Source organism: Amblyomma mixtum, chromosome 3 (genome assembly GCF_055824585.1).
Source record: "Amblyomma mixtum isolate Tamu chromosome 3, ASM5582458v1, whole genome shotgun sequence".
Classification (NCBI taxonomy): domain Eukaryota; kingdom Metazoa; phylum Arthropoda; class Arachnida; order Ixodida; family Ixodidae; genus Amblyomma; species Amblyomma mixtum.
This window is the reverse complement of record NC_143014.1, coordinates 427566527-427582723: the sequence shown is the minus strand read 5'-3', so window position 1 is coordinate 427582723 and position 16197 is coordinate 427566527. Positions and strand designations below refer to the sequence as shown.

The window sequence follows — 16197 nt, the reverse complement described above, 5'->3', positions numbered from 1 at the left end:
CGTTCCTAATAAGGTGTAAGGGCAGCGGTAAAAGCTTCAAGTCTGGCCGTGTCGTCGTCGTCGTCGGTGTTGTAGTTGTTGTCGTCGTATTTGTCGTCGTGGGGATCGTCGTCGTCGTAGGGATCGTCGTCGTCGTGGGGATCGCCGTCGTCGTGGGGATCGTCGTCGTCATTGGGGTCGTCGTAGGGGTCGTCGTTGTCGTAGGGTTCGTCGTCGTCGTGGGGATCGCCGTCGTCCTGGGGATCGCCGTCGTCGTGGGGATCGCAGTCGTCATGGGGATTTGTCGTCGTCATTGGGGTCGTCGTAGGGGTCGTCGTTGTCGTAGGGTTCGTCGTCGTCGTAGGGGGCATGGTCTTCTGTTTTCGTCGATGGAGGATCTTAGTTCTTGCGCTCAGAAGCAACTAGAGCACTGCACGGGCCTCAATTTGAGGCCCAAGCCCGGCCCGGGCCCGAGACCTGAAGCCCAAGCCCGGCCCAGGCCCGCGGCTTCAATCCCGGGCCCGGCCCAGGCCCGCTAAATTATCGCTCTAGCGAGCCCGGCCCGGCCCGTGAATCCCGGAGTGAAGCCCAGCCCGGGCCCGGCCCGGCCCGTTTCACAGTAATGCTTGAGGTATACTGCTCACTCTGAGCAAGTAGACTGCTACTATACCGATAAGGAACTGGCCGGCAAAGGATCTGAAACCACAGTTTGGCTTGCAGAAAGTTGGTTCTTTTTAACCCAGAAGAAAGTGATTAAGAGTAGTGCTCGCCAGGCCCATCTTTTGGACAGTGATCTCGTCTAGGTGCGCAAAAATAAACTCGGAAGTTCTGAGAGCCAAATAAAAAGGGCTGCATACGAGCGTAATAGACTACTTTGCATTCCCCCATGGTTTTAATCAGTTATATTTTGGCGCCCGCGAAGTATAAACATTAAAGCTGCCGAGCAAGCAGTCGGATGACGCCACAAACTTAGAAACGTACCTTCCCGGGCAAAGCAGTTATCATATTACAGCCTCATCAGACCTAAACTAGTGTATGATTGCACAGTCTGGGACCCTTATACCAGGAAGAGTATTGATGTATTGGAGACTGTACAGCCGAAAGCCGTGCGCTTCATCTTTTCAAAGTACCGCACATCTGACTGTGCTTCCATTTTAATGAAAGAAAATTCCGTCCCACAACTGCAAACACACAGGGAAATCCAGGGACTAATATATTTATTTTTGCTGAAAAATAACAAACTTACCGTCAGTTCTGAGTCTAACCTTGCGCCCCTTACAACTCATCCCACAAGACATCATCATGCGCGTTTTTTAAATCCGTATCAAGCAAAAATTAATGCCCTTAAGTATTCTTTCTACCCGCACACTATTGAGGAATGGAACAAGCTGTCTTCTGATGTGATCACGTCTATTGATTATTCTGACAGATTGTTGGCGTCTTACTCAAAGTTGTGCTTCATTATTTGTGTGTGTTTTCTTGTTCGAGGTGAACATGCCTCATCGCATTTTGCTTGTTACTTATGTTTCGTGCGGTTCTTGAGATGCATTCATATTCACAATACTGTTTTCTTTTCGGCCCTCCTGCTGGGGCCCACATAGGGCCTGCAGTATTTGTTAAATAAATACAATAAATAAAATATCGTTAGGTACGAGTGCCTCAAGCTACACGCAGACGACTTGCCTGCTGAGCCGCCTTATATTGTAGGTTAGCTGCACAGGAAGGACGAGGATGGTGTATGCAAGTGTGTGACCACTTGTTTTTACAGTGGACTCACTTCATGACGATCTGGCTCTCAATAGTCTTCTCTTGGTCTTCCAGCTGTGGTAGGTCTCAAAGCCATCTTCACTGCTGGCCTCGCTGAAGTACTAGATGATGTCATCGCTGTCGGGACCGCTCAGGAGGCTGAACCGCTTCTCCGACGAGCTCGAGTAGGAAGCCGTCTCGTTAGTCGGATGCCCAGGAGGATGCAATTACGTCGGCATATGACGGGGGGCGGTGTTCTCGCAATACACATGGAGAAGCACTGAAAAAAGCTGGAGACTTACAGTAAGCGTTCCGCAAGGATGCACTTCGTCGTCTTCTCATCAAATTAGATAAAAAGCCACGTGCTAACATCTGGTGAATGCTGCTGCATGCTAATAAAACGCTTTTAGCTCCGGCAATAGCTGTATGTTGCCCGTTTACGCTGTAGTCATTTTTTTTCTCCGTAATTATTAGCAGCAACACCTCCGGTATCCCATACCAAATCGTCGATAGAAGTGAAGAAGCAGAAATCGGCACCATTATCAGAGCAACCTAAAAAATGGCGCTAGGCTTCCCTAGCACCTCATTAAAAGAGCGGTTAGAAGCTCTTGGCGTTCACAACACCTGTCAAGAATTCAGAGATGTGATCCTCGTCTTTATATAGGAGGTATAAAATCTGTATCTTACCGATACTCACCTCTGGGGCAGGAACGTGGAGGCTAACGAAAAGTGTTGAACTTCAATTGAGGTCAACGCATTGAGTTATGTAAAGGAAAATGATAGACGTAACGTTAAGACACCGGAAGGGGGCAGAGTGGGTCGGGAAAATACGCATGGTAATGACATCGTAGTAGAAACCAAGAAGAAGGAATGGGATTGGGGCAGGGCATGCAAGGTTAGGCAAGATGAGAGATGGCCATTAAGGGTAACGGACCAGATTCATAGAGAAGGCAAGCGTAGCAAGGGGCCGGCAGAAGGCTGTGTAGGAGGATGAGATCAAGAAGTTTGCGGGGATAGGGTGGCCGCAGCTGGCACACGAGAGGGTTAATTGCAGAGATATGAAAGAAGCCTTTGTCTTGCAGTGGGCGTAGTGAGGCTGATGATGATGATCATTGATTTGGTGCTTTGTTGTGCCTTTGCTTGTTTTTTACTCGTGTTTCCTTGCTGCCACATGGGTTTTGGCTGTATTTATAAGCTGCTCTTAGCTATGAATAAACCGTTAGTAGTTAAGCGCCATTCCTTTCTACAATTTTGTTCGTCTTTGTCGTTTTGCGCCGCATCCCCAAATCATGTTTCAGCTACGAGGCTCTGAAATATTGAAAATAGACATTTACTGTTCGAAGAGCGCTTTTTTCTTTCGGCACAGCATTATGAGTTGTATAGCTCATCAGGATACAGATAAGACGTGCTAACTAGTTGGCTAGTTCACTATTGGGCAGTTAACTTTCTAACTACTACTGTTATGTCCTTATTTATTGAGGGGCATATTGCCCACCTTTAGTGTTAGTCTCTAGAAGTTAAAAAATGCAGTTGTCTTCGGTGCTGTGGCCGAACAATGTTTGGCTACATTCAACATTTGCGTGCACTCGAGTGTTTGCTTTGCCTGGAAGCTTCTCGAAATGCATGTATTCTGGCGCGATGCAGCGAAAAGTTTTTTGGACGCATACCCGAGGGTAACTGCTTTTTCTAAATGCTGAAACGGATATAGATATTACTTACAGTGGGCTACACGCCTCTCAATGAATAATAAGAGTAACAGCAATTGTTAAAAAGTTAAGTATTTAGTATTATTTCACCTGCTTACTAGTCAGCATGTATCTTTGCTGCATTCTGATGCACAGCATTGCTATAGTGCTGTGCCGAAAAAAGCGCTATTATTACTTAAAAGACCTACATATAAATTGCAGAAGATGGTAGGTGAAACTCTTTGTAAAGAGGATTGTTGTATTCTGCGCATTTCTTAATCACCTGATTGATGGTATAAATATGGTGCATTCTCGTGTAGAATTTACGAGCGCCAGAACTACCTAGCCTGCCGTCTTACCTGCCGTGTAACAAATACTCCACAGCCTTCTTACCGCTTCTTCGATGCTGGTACCCCTACCAACCCCATGTTAAACGATGAACGTGGTGATGTCCTGCGCGAGCAGTTTTTAAGTTGATTAAGCCGTTTTAAGCCATTAGTTACCTGGTTGTGAAGTTTACAGCCCTGGCTTTTAAAGAAGACAAAGATTCCCCGCCCATGTGCAGTCGTGGCTGTCAACACCAAAGGTCCACACTTTAATTTTTGAAGTAAGGAAAGGCGCAGTAACTGTCTCACGTCTCACCTCCCCTCACCTGCACATCTCAACCGCGTCGAGAGAGAACGGACGGAGTAAAGAATGCAGAGAAATGTTAGATATAAGCATCGGCTTAGAGCATTAAAAAGCGCAAGCTTATTGGCATCAGCTGCCGAAAGGTCTGGAGCGGCAGGCTTTTGTTAGCACGGCGCGCAACAGCGACGAAGTGGTATCCGTCGTGAAGCGCATGGCGCCGCTTTGCCGAGCGCAGCCATGTTACTGGGTGCTGAAGGGGTAGGCTGGGGACCTCTAGGAGCAAGAGTTTTTTTGCCATTTTACACTCTCGGTAAATTTACCCTATGAGTTAATTTTTTGTGGAAACGGACTCGGAGGTCTGAGCAAAGATCAGGACACGAAAATTTGCATTTTTTTCTTGGGAGCGAGGATGTAGGATACCTGACTGTAACTATTCACGGCTTCTTGCAGGCCCCTCTCCACGTTTGGAACACAATGGCATTTTGTTGTTTAACTTAATAGTGTTTTATATTGCTATAGGCGCGCAACAGCGACGAAGTGGTATCCGTCGTGAAGCGCATGGCGCCGCTTTGCCGAGCGCAGCCATGTTACTGGCTGCTGAAGGGGTAGGCTGGGGACCTCTAGGAGCAAGAGTTTTTTTGCCATTTTACACTCTCGGTAAATTTACCCTATGAGCTAATTTTTTGTGGAAACGGACTCGGAGGTCTGAGCAAAGATCAGGACACGAAAATTTGCATTTTTTTCTTGGGAGCGAGGATGTAGGATACCTGACTGTAACTATTCACGGCTTCTTGCAGGCCTTTCTCCACGTTTGGAACACGATGGCATTTTGTTGTTTAACTTAATAGTGTTTTACGGTGTATTTCAGTGCAGAGAGTTTCCTCCGGGCTGTTTTGTCGACTGACGTTTGCACAAGGAACGCCACTGACCATTTTGATTACAGTGAGAAACATATTTACTAAAAAGTGTAGACTGTGCAGATGCTTTTTGCGTCACATTCGTTCGCCATACTGTTACAAAATGCAGCATATGGCGTTCTCATTTTTCACTACAACGTTTGTGTCATTCTAATCAGAGGGAAGCGAGTGAACAGCGCTGTGTGAGAAGATTGAATGACGTTCCTCCAGCCCCGGTTAGAATTTGTTACTAGCGAAAATTAAAAATTTGCTTTTTTGCTGTACGCATAGGACGTTCGTATCAAATATTCTGCAGCGGAATAGTTGACGAGGGCTTCGTCATGCTGCAAGTCGCGACTCTTACCTCACTTCTCCCTCTATATGAAAACTGCCACAACCCCTGCCTTATGGACTCCGTTCTTTGCTGGCCCGTAATTACAGAGTGCCATTGCATAAACAGATTCGCACTGATAGCTGCCGCCAGCTGTTAGATTCTTCCTCATGCAGTTCTAAACGCGCAGACTTCTCAGTAGTAAATTCTGTGATGGCCTGACAGTCGTCATTACGCCGCCTGAACCTATTTCACAATAGCCCAACGAGGGAATCAATCAAGGTTGCAAGTGTAAAGGAATAAAAGGCTTCTGGCCGCACCCTAACCTTTTCCGCAGCGTCCAGCTACTTTTGCAAAGAGGACTAATGCAAAAGCTGGAGACCATTGTCAGTATATGAGGGGGGGGGGGTTACATTAAGAACTCTAGAAATGCTTTTGGATGACAAGGTAACTGAATTATTCGGCTTTATGGCCGAGGAATCGTCAAAACATTGAGGTTTTTTCCCTCGGCCCCTTTGTATTTTCAGATGAATAAGCACTGAAGTCATATATTCATGGCGTCTCAGAAAGCTAACGAGAAAAAGATAATAAAAGAAAAATTAAATGAAATTCGTCGCCATCTAACCAGACCATTTTCTAGCGGTATGTTAGAAGAGAGGGCTTTGAAGCCATAGATGACATTAGTAGTACAAGTGAGTGTGCTACGAAGTGCTAGGCAAAATTTTTTTTCAAACCAAAACTACCAAAATGCCGGCCATTAAAAATGACCCAAAGAGGCACGAAGACAAAGGACGAAAGACAGAGACAAAAGAAACAACCTAATGGCGTTCTGGCAACCGGAGCGGGCGGGCGCATAGCAAGCGACGCGAAAGCCGATCAGAAAATGTTACTGCACTGTGTGGCAACTATCAGGTTGCGATTCTTTCCTTCGTTCTGGCGCCATTTGCTTTTGCTCTTTGTCCACCCACAGCGTATAGCGCTGCTGGTACAGCTGTTCAGAAAGCTTAGGCCGCTGACAATATAGATTTGCAATTTCCTCTGACGAACTCAGCCAATCAGCATACCAGAAGGCTATAATAAAGAAAAAATCTTAGATATTAGCTTACCTGCTTAGCGCATTAATCAGCGAAAGTTTACTACCATTAGCGGCAGAGAAGTCTGGAGTGGCAGGCCCATTTTTACATTTCATAGGCGTACTGCCCCGTAGGGCGTCTCATAGGCCGGTTGTGGCGTCTGTATTGCTCAAGTGCATACTCGGTCTTCCTCCGATCGCGGTTTTCGGTTCGATCGCGTTCCCTGCACACTTCACGGACTCCAGGGCCCACTTGCATGACGTAAATAGTCTAGTTCCCATTGGCTTATTTGCAGCCTAAACTCTCTGTTGGTTCTCAGGAAAGGAAAAGCGCGAAATTGGCTCCTCGGGCCTGTGGACAACTCAATTCCGTTTTGAGGTGCGCGTGTGGGTGGTGTCCGCCTAACGCGTTACATGGCTGACGATGTACCCCATAAATTGCTTCTGCGAAATTGTTTGTGCAATGCTATCACAGCTCTCGCTTTGAAAAAAAAATGAAGTGCCAAAGGCTACACGTTTCGCTGCTTGCCACACTTAGCACAGATGTCCTCTGGCTAGGTGCTCGGCTACTTATGGGGCTCCACCAGGATGGCGATCTATGGCCCTCCCTCCTGCAGGGGTTGTCGGGCCCCTTACACCCGTGGGTGACACATGCATGCTTGCTGCACCTACAGCGTGCGTGTTTGCAGAGCTCGGGTACGGGAGGTAGGGGTTTGAACCTTGCCTCTAGGTGCCCACCGGGCCTCCAGGCACGGGTAGAAGCGTCTCCCCTGAGGAAGGTGAGATCCATCTGATGGGAGTGAACGCCTGGGAGAACCTCGCTAAATCTGCTTCGATCGCGGTGCCAGTTGCGGCATTAAGGGAGGCAATGATTGGACACTGGAGGAGTCCGACAGGCATGGCTGCTAAGTCGCGGAGGTGCTCCTGATCCCTACGCGCGGGACACGGTGCATGTAAATAATAAAAGAACCACGTTTGGGCTTATACCGCACGAGGCGGATTTAGGGTTTCTTGACGACGCTGGTCCGTCAAGGCAGCGGTTTGGTTAAAAGCCATTTACCCAAGTATTTCGCCACAGAAAAGCCCAGCATCAGACCGGGCAAAATCTTGAATCTGTTAGGAAATCGGCGGGTACCCGGCGGCACTGGGCACTGGGGATCGAACCCAGTGCTCACGAATGCGAAGGAAATGCTCCACCACAAGTCCATCGCAAGGCCACCCGAAGCGGTGGCCTTGCGGTAGACCAACCGAAGCGGTGGCCTTGTGGTAGGGCGTGCGCCTCGCATTCGGAAGGTGCTGGGTTCGATCCCCAGTGCCGCTGGAAACCCTCCAGTTTTTTCTGATGGGTAGAGGCTTCCCCTTACTTCGTGGCCAGCATTAATGGGGCCAAATCCCGATAGGGGGGTCGAAAGTGCCTCTGTGCACCGTTGCCAAAAGGATAGTGGGCGCTCCTTCCACGACCATGGACAGCATCAGCCTGAAGCGTCTGCCGATGCTGTGTGAGGCACCTGCCATGGGTGTGGCCGCGTACTTACCGGTAAAATAGGTACGAGGGGACCACCTAGCCAGGCGTTCGGCCCTTCGTGGGGGGCTGCAACACTCGCAACCAGCTTAAACCTACATCACAGAGGCCCGAGAGTCTCGGAGCATCCGGCCGTGTTTGTGGGAGTGCCGGATTTGCTACCGGCAAGAACCCATCGTAATAGGTGCAGATGTACTCTTGCCAAGTTCCTGACCACTTCGGGGCTGCATCTGGATGGGGTGCCTATGGTGCTTCTTCCGGCAGGATTTGTCGGGCCCCCATTCCAGCAACGCCTGGCCTGATGGCTGAGCATCATCCAAGGCCGTGCGAGGCACTTCGTTGTCACCGGGCACCTAAAGGTGAAAGAAGTATAAGAGCACTCCCGGCCTGGTGCTCGGCACCATGGGACCTCAAGCCTTAGAAAGTGGACCAAGCTAGGGATGGGAAATCACCCCGTTGGCTGGGGCGGCGAACATTTAAACAGTTCTGTTGACAGGCCAGTGATTCGTTCCGCCATCGAGCAACCCTAATCCGCCTCTTTCGGTAGAAGTCCACTTGTGCCCCGCTTATATCGTATCGAACTGTACACTGCGGCCTTATGGGGGTACACGGATTTTTGATTAGAAAAGCAGAAGAAAAAACAACCACATGCCGCCGGTGGGATCCTACCGGCGGCATGTGGTTGCTTTTTCTTCTGCTTTTCTAATCAATTAGCATTAGGCGATAACATATTCAGTAATATTCTAAATTTATCAACACCACAAATTAAATAAATTAATTTAAAAAAAAATCCCCTGTGCCCCTTGGTTTCTGCGGCTGTTGGCTTCTGTTATATTTATAATGAGCCCCTCATTCCCTTTCCCTTGTTTGCTTTATATATACATATATATATATATATATATATATACACACATATATAATTATACACCCTATTCTGGCAGGAAAATAAATCGGAAGCGAAATATCTTTGCTTAGTGGTCGCTAATATCACTCATAAGAAGGCCAGCATCTGTTTTTTTTCTCACATGGAGCTAAACTCAAGTCAGTCAAGGTTCAAGTAGATTCTGCAAATCTGGTAAGGAAGTACATGGTGTGTGTAAAACTAGTGTGATGCGGAGATATCAGTAAGTTCTCGAACAGGATTTGATAGTTGAAAACAAAAACATTAATAAAGTCCACCATAATTACACTGGAAGTGTTCAGCGTTATCAATGGGCCACATATAAGTTAAAAAAAGACAGCAAGTGTCATCATACCGGCCGGGTGGAGGCCGATAAATTGCAGCGAACAGTAAAGCATGCTTTCTGATGAAAACAGACTCAAAGCATCTTTCACAAAACTGTGCTCAGGCACCACCTCGTAGAATAGGCTATATTTAAGATGGGTAACACCCCTTCCTTTTTTCTTTGTTCTGGACGCTACTTCGCTCATATACCGGTCAAAAATTACTATGTTTTGGTGCTAGTAAACCACGTCTCACTGAAGTATAGGACTTCAAGTTCATGGTTTAGGGAAGTAAGTTGTAGGTCGAATTCATCCTTTTTGTTACGCGAGCTGCGCACTTTTTGATGATAGAAGAAACAGAAACGAGACTGATCCTTTTGTTACTGCGATATTGAATGAGGCTTCCATCTCGAAGTGGCGGCTGCCTCAGGCGATTGTTGCTTTATTATCAGTTTTTCGAGGTCGCACTCAGCATAAATCCGAGTGATGCTGGCACCTTCTTTTATGTTTGTGCCAAATGAAACGGCAGCATTTTTCCTCACTTTTCGCTTGTGCTATCCCTAAAAGGTGCTTATTCATTGCATTAAAGTTTTCTAGTAACCATATGCCTGACGATGTTGTTTGCAGCTCAGAGCAATTTCTCATTCATTTTTATTTCAGACCGCTCCATGAAAACCGATCAGTCACATCAGGTTCTTTACCCGGCCTTGCCGGTAAACGGTGGAGGGAATCCAAATTAGGATCTCTTAGTTCTAGGAGCTTCAGTTTACGTGACAAGTCATTCAGTTTCTGGAGCGAAAAGCTCCACTTGTTGCATGCAAAGCTGAAGGTTAAATGACGCTTAGATTTGACCTCTAACTGGAGGCTCACCGGAGGTGTGGCTTTGACCTCATGTCACGTGACTTGTTGCAGCTGCTACCGTTCGTTCCGCCGCTGCCGCGGTTCCGTCTCGCCCATTCTTTCCTTCCTTCATGCTCTCGCCAGTTGTGTCCCGTGACTAGCCACGTGATTCGCTCTGGCTGAATAAAGGCCAGCGCTCGCCGCCAAGACACTGCAGAGATATAGAGCCAGAACCAGTCGCCGGGACGAGTTCTTCGACTGAGCATTGGAGGCTCCGGGCTCCTTCTAGCGATCCCTGCGACAGAGAGCGTCATGAAGCCGCGTTGGGTAGCGATAAGTCGCGAAAGTGGGCTGGTCGATTTTATGAAAACAATGACGAACGGGAGGCACATCTGGAGAAGCAGCGGCACAGGCAACAAGAGAATTTCAAGCGGAAAAGGGCAGAGACTGCTGCCAGCGTCTGCTCGTCGACATTGTCCACTGGTTCGGATGCATTTCTCTCCGTATAACATGGCTAAGGCGAGCTGAGCCACAACCATTCTTCAAGCAGGTTTTCGATCTGTTCCTTGACCATATTGTGGATTTCGATGTTGTTGCTGCGGCTGTATGCTCTAACTCATTTACCACAGCCTTCATTTCATTGGCACAGAGAATGTGGCCAGACTCGATTACTTCAACTTTTTTTTTCCGAGCTGCAACGTCCTTGCCCTCAGTATCTGATTTCTCTAGTTTTTACTGTACTTGTCGGAAACAAGTTGGATTGAGTCCTCAATTCCGTATACGATTGTTAACCGTTCAGAAAGAGCCTCAACCTTTGCCACGAGTGGAAGGAGTAATAAAAGTCTCCCATTTACGTCACTCAGCTTGGATTCACGATTGATGCTTTCTGGCGGTGTGTAAATAAATCCATTACTTTTCTTACAATTACAGTTACAGCCTTACAGTTTCAGTTAGCCTTTAGAAAGCCGGACATATTGCTATACTTGCTAGAACTGACGGTGGCAACAGCGTGATAGTCTGCGATATGATGTGAACATAGCCATGTTTCTTCAAAGGTTATTGTGTAAACTTCAGTACCCGCGTATTTTCAATCTGTATACTTTAATAAACGTTCCAGCTTCTTTTTTTATAGATTTTCCTTTATTTCAGGGTTTCTTCTTTGTTCAATTATTTATTCTTGTCGAGAAAAGCTCGACATCTGTGATTTTGCTTATCAATAACACAATAATACACTGTGATTAGCATTCTACGGCGCCCGTCTCTTTGAACAGATCGAAAATCTCATTTTACATAGTGCTAAACTATAGTCGCTCTTAGAGCGCAAACTAAACCTGCAGCTGAAATTGCAGTCATTTATAGGTTTTTTTTGTAAACTCGGTTCATGCCCAGCCTAAGCCCTTGCTGAGGCCAAACCTGGGCTCCCACGGAACCGGCTGCTGAGACAGCTGTTGTAACTGTGCGTCACCACTGGGGTCGCCCACCAGTCCGTGTAACCCCAAGGTACTGAGTAGCCTCGACTTGAACGAACCTCCTCCCTGATTACTACACCCCCGTACGGTCATGAAGTGTGGGAAGCCCTCTGTATCTTGCGCTTCCTCACAAAAAGACCGCAAATCATATTGAAAAACCCCAATTTGGTATTTTTGAAAACGTGACAAAAATACAGTGCCTCCGTTGCTTATCATTCTCTATCATTGTCTGACTCGCGATTTTTTACTCCCAGGCCGCCATGAATACATTGCAGATAACAGTACACACAGCTGGTTGGTAGGATGATTTCACCTGCTTTCGTATCGTCGCACACAGAGGGCTGCTTTCGTATCGGGGCAGTAATATTCCCAGCAGGAAATTGGCAGCTTTCAAAGGACGTTTCACAGACGCATACACATGTACTCGGTTGCATGTTCCTAGAGCTATTGACCTACAGCTGTGGAAATTCCTCTCGGCAGTAATAAGCGGCTTTAAAATATTGTTGGCCGAGGCTTTATTACAGCGGAACAAAGTCTCACCGAGGACAGAAAATTACGCGCGATGTCTGCACAAGTTTTAGCGCCGGAGATGCCCTCAGCGTCCGGAGAAGAGCCCTTGTGCTCAGAGGTATCTGTTGTAATTGAAGACTGCGTTGTAAAGTCTCGAGTCGCAGGAACAATCATTCCAAATGTTGATTTTTCAACATTCTTCACTGAAGCTTGGCAAAAGTATGAGGACCGAACTGCACTGGTGAGCTAAACGTTCTTTTTAGATCATTGTTCGGGCCATGCATTCACGGGTATTTGTAAAAAAAAATTGCAGCGGAGTGAACATTCTGTTTATCTGAGTATCTGTTTTTCTGCGCGGTGCACCGTTGAACTAGTCCTCTAAAGCGCTAGACGTGGCGCATACATGCTGTACAGGCATTGACACATAGCCCTACAGCGTGAGGTGGCATAACTAAATATGAATTTTGGAGCATTTAGCTCTTGATTTTGGAACAAATATTAGGTGGGGCATCGACACGCTGTCGCCTGTGATGGGTTGCGGAGATAGCAAAATCTGAATCCCATGGAGAAGCCAGTCCGTTTTCTAGGCGGTTGTTATGCAAAAAAGCGCGACGTTTCCCGTCTAAGCACTATTGACCGCAAGGCCTAGATATGCTAGCTACTAGCTGTCCCATATTTCTGGTAACTTCTTCGCTAAGGTTGATGCGTACGATGGGTCGCCTCTCCCCCTCCCCATCCGCACACACACCAAATTCAGGGTATCCTCCTCAGGAGGCTATTCATCCATATTTTTGACAGATTTAGATGCCCACTGAAATATAAAAGTTACTACTTCATCGGAGGAAAAGTCGACTTCAGGACACAGATCAGCGGCAGACGAAAGCAGACACGTTCTCCAAATATGAGACCATGCGTAGGCTGGAAAAAGTACGTGGTCCAGAAAGTCGAGCTGAAACAAAACCGCTTAGCCAGTCAAGTGAGCTTATGCAGAGGGTGAATGCCTCCAGAGATAACGCGCTTATGAGGTCGCTCTTTTACGACAGCCTGATGCAAGCTGATTGGGCAGAAAAGAAAGCTAATGCCGCTTCGATGTCTTACACCTCAGCATCCCTTGTCGCGTTGCTTTTGTCCTGTTGCTGCAGGACTTAGTCATAAAAATAATATTGATCGAGACAGCGGTGATCAGTCATGCTCGTTGGAAACCGCGCATGACCGGGGCTCCGCTGCACTTCTCACATTAAACTGCATTTCAGGCTTTGGAAAGCACTGCTCTCGCTAAAATAGGATATTTCCTAACTGGCAGTTACCTTTTCAAAGCTCGAAGATTCTGTTGTCAGCTCCAAACTGAAAAGCAATAAGTGTGTGTGTGTGTGTGTGTGTGTGTGTGTGTGTGTGTGCGTGTGCGTGTGCGTGTGTGTGTGTGTGTGCGTGCGTGTGCGCGTGTGTGTGTGTGTGTGTGCGTGCGTGCGTGCGTGTGTGTGTGTGTGTGTGTGTGTGTGTGTGTGTGTGTGTGGACGGGTGGACGGATGGATGGATGGATCGGTTGGCTGGACGGACGGACGGACGGACGGACGGGTGGGCGGACACAAATAAGGCTGACCCTTTAAATCGGGTGACGGTTCAAGCCACCTCCTAGGCGTGGCTCGTAAAATTTCACTCTTGTTTTGAATTTAGCCACCAATCAGATGACCTCCCCTTGGTTATTTCACCGTTTAAAATCGTCTGCTGCACTGTCATTAAACCACAATGCTTTGAATAAATCAGCCCGCTGCTTTCAACTCCAGGTTGAAGCCCATTACAGAAAAGTATCAAGTGTTCAGCCTCTTGCTCCTCCTCTCCACACGTACCGCATAACGGGTATATTTCGTGGCACTTTACATAGTATTTCTTAGGCCGCAATACTCCCGTCCTGGATTCGAACAACAAAGAGCGTCCCATAAGATTTTCGTTTATATATATTTTTTGCTAATTTCTTGCTTAAACTTTCTGTATGTTCGCAGTGACTATTTTTTCTGCGTACCTGTTTTCCACTGGCCGCTCTCTCTCTCTTTAACTATTTTCGTTACCGATATTTCCTGATCCCCCCCTCAACTGCTGTCCAGATATTTACTTTTCAGTTTTTTAGTTCGCTTTCTCTATTCTGTGTCGACGTTCCACATGTACAAGTTGCTGACAACTTTCTTAGCCGACTGCTTTTATCCCATTTCCCTCAATCGCTGCTCAAATTCTGTCTTGCTGCTAGCTTCTTTGCTCTCGCATGATGCTGTTATCATGTCACATTGCAGCCCTCATTTAGTGTATTGTCGTGTACTCCCAAACCAAGCCTAACAACCCCGCTCCAGATTTTTAGCCTTGCTTGAACCTCTGGTCTCATGCCCAGGAGCATTGTCGAACGTCAGCCTAGGAGCCATCGTCCCTTTCCAGATACATGTTACCACTTCGTACCTGTTGTGATTCTAGAATGCCCTATGGTTCATGACAGGTGTAGTCGTTGCATATTTTTCATGCTCCGTCAGATACTCAGCGCCATTATTTATGCTATTTGTACATATTCACTATATCTAGCCTGACCTGCTGTATCCTATGCTCTCCGCCCTCATAATTAAAGGTCATGACTGAAGAAGAAGGGCGGATAGCTGCCGATTTTTTCTTAGTAAACGTAAGACCTGATCTATCTCCATCTGTACTGCAGATGTCCATCATCCTCTGCAAAGCTTCTTTATTGTCAGCTGTGAGCACTATATCATCCGCGTACATCACACTTCGTAATAACTGTTCAATCCATCCTCCTTGCTTGAAGAAAGAAAGGTTGACGGCAAGTCTGCTCGTCTCTTGTTTGGTCTCCAATCCTTGTATATACAACATGAACGTCTCTAATTCTTGTAGATACATAAACAAGGGTGACAGAGGACACTCTTACCCTAGCGCCCACTCAATTTCCATAAGCTCTGATACATTTTCCCCATTTTGTTAGTACTTAGTTAAATTATTAGAAATATTTTAAAAGATTAATTACTCCATCTTCAGCGTCCAGAGTCCCCAGTATGTCCCACAAAGCTTCTTAAATAACAATGTCGTAGTCACCCTTACTATGCAGAAATGCTTATCATAGGGGCCTCTGTTTCTTTTCTGCAGTCTCGATACCGTTGATAACCGATTGTTCTCTAATATCCTTTGCTTCCGGAACCAATTTTGTAACTCCCCTAGCACCCCCTCTTCCTCCACCCATGCCTGCAGTCTGTCCTTTATAATCTGCATCACCACCCTGTAAACCCGGACGTCACGGTTATAGGACGGTAGTTGTTTACGTCAGCTTTGCCCACTTTCCCATATTTATCATGCATCCTGCTTGATCGCGATCCATCGGGAGCTTACCCATCTAATATCATTTTGCTCACGGCCTGTCTCATTGTATGCTTAGATTTGGTCTGAATTTGTTTAATATAATCGAATACCATCCACTCCTGAAGACGTGGTACTAGTAATCACTGCCATTTTCCACTCCCTTTGTCCAAGCGAAACGATTGCAGTAATCGGTCTATCCTCTTCTTCAAACTGTGCGCAACATTTATTTGTTTTTAAATGTTCCTGTAATCATAGTGTTTTTATGTTCCACTGCGTCATCCCATTCTAGTCGCATACCTTGATCTGCAACTATAAAACTTTGCTCTAGCCTAGTCTGATTACTGATTGAGTTTTTATTAGCTGCTTTTTTATGATTTTTATTTACTTTTGGCAACCATGGGGCGCCCTTTCTTTTAATTGTCTCTTTGATCAAATAGGGTGCATTTTCTTCCTACTTCGGCTTCTGCTTCCCTCCTTTGTTTGCAATATCCGTGTTCCTTGGAGACTTCCTGACGTTTCTCTATGGCCTTGACCTCCTCATCCCAACAACTCTTCGGTTTGCGTCTTGTTTCTCCTTTTGGCCTTACTTGCACCTTAGAAAGCTCTTGCTCAAACAGTCGACTTAAATGTGCATAAGTGAATTTTGTTTTAGAATCCCCAGAAATTGCTTCCTCAATATGTTTCGCTGCCGCTTCCATTTCCTTTTCCGAGTAAAAAATCTCGTCAGATAGTCCCTCCTGCCTCGTTCCTACATTGGTTTCTCTCCTGAAACTCACATTGATACATTTGTGGTCACTACCTAGGCTTCTATAGCAATGTTCATATATGTTCATTAACTCTAGCCTACTATACATCCCGTGGGACATAGGTACATAATCTATCGTCGAGTGCAGAATCCCTGCCTCCACGTTATGAGCACATCACACTTCTTAGTAATGTTACATGCAA

The 16197-nt window shown here is 46.6% G+C and overlaps 1 protein-coding gene across 1 annotated transcript in view; it reads left to right on the top strand.

Annotated features, from left to right (window-relative positions):
* Positions 1 to 11956: 11956 nt before the first annotated feature.
* The window catches only part of LOC149358003 (uncharacterized), a 38876-nt gene continuing 34635 nt past the window's right edge, over positions 11957 to 16197 (top strand). The window contains exon 1 of the mRNA XM_089576714.1: positions 11957 to 12145. Within this exon, the coding sequence (XP_089432840.1) occupies positions 11957 to 12145 (189 nt within the window). The remainder of the gene's footprint in view (positions 12146 to 16197) is intronic.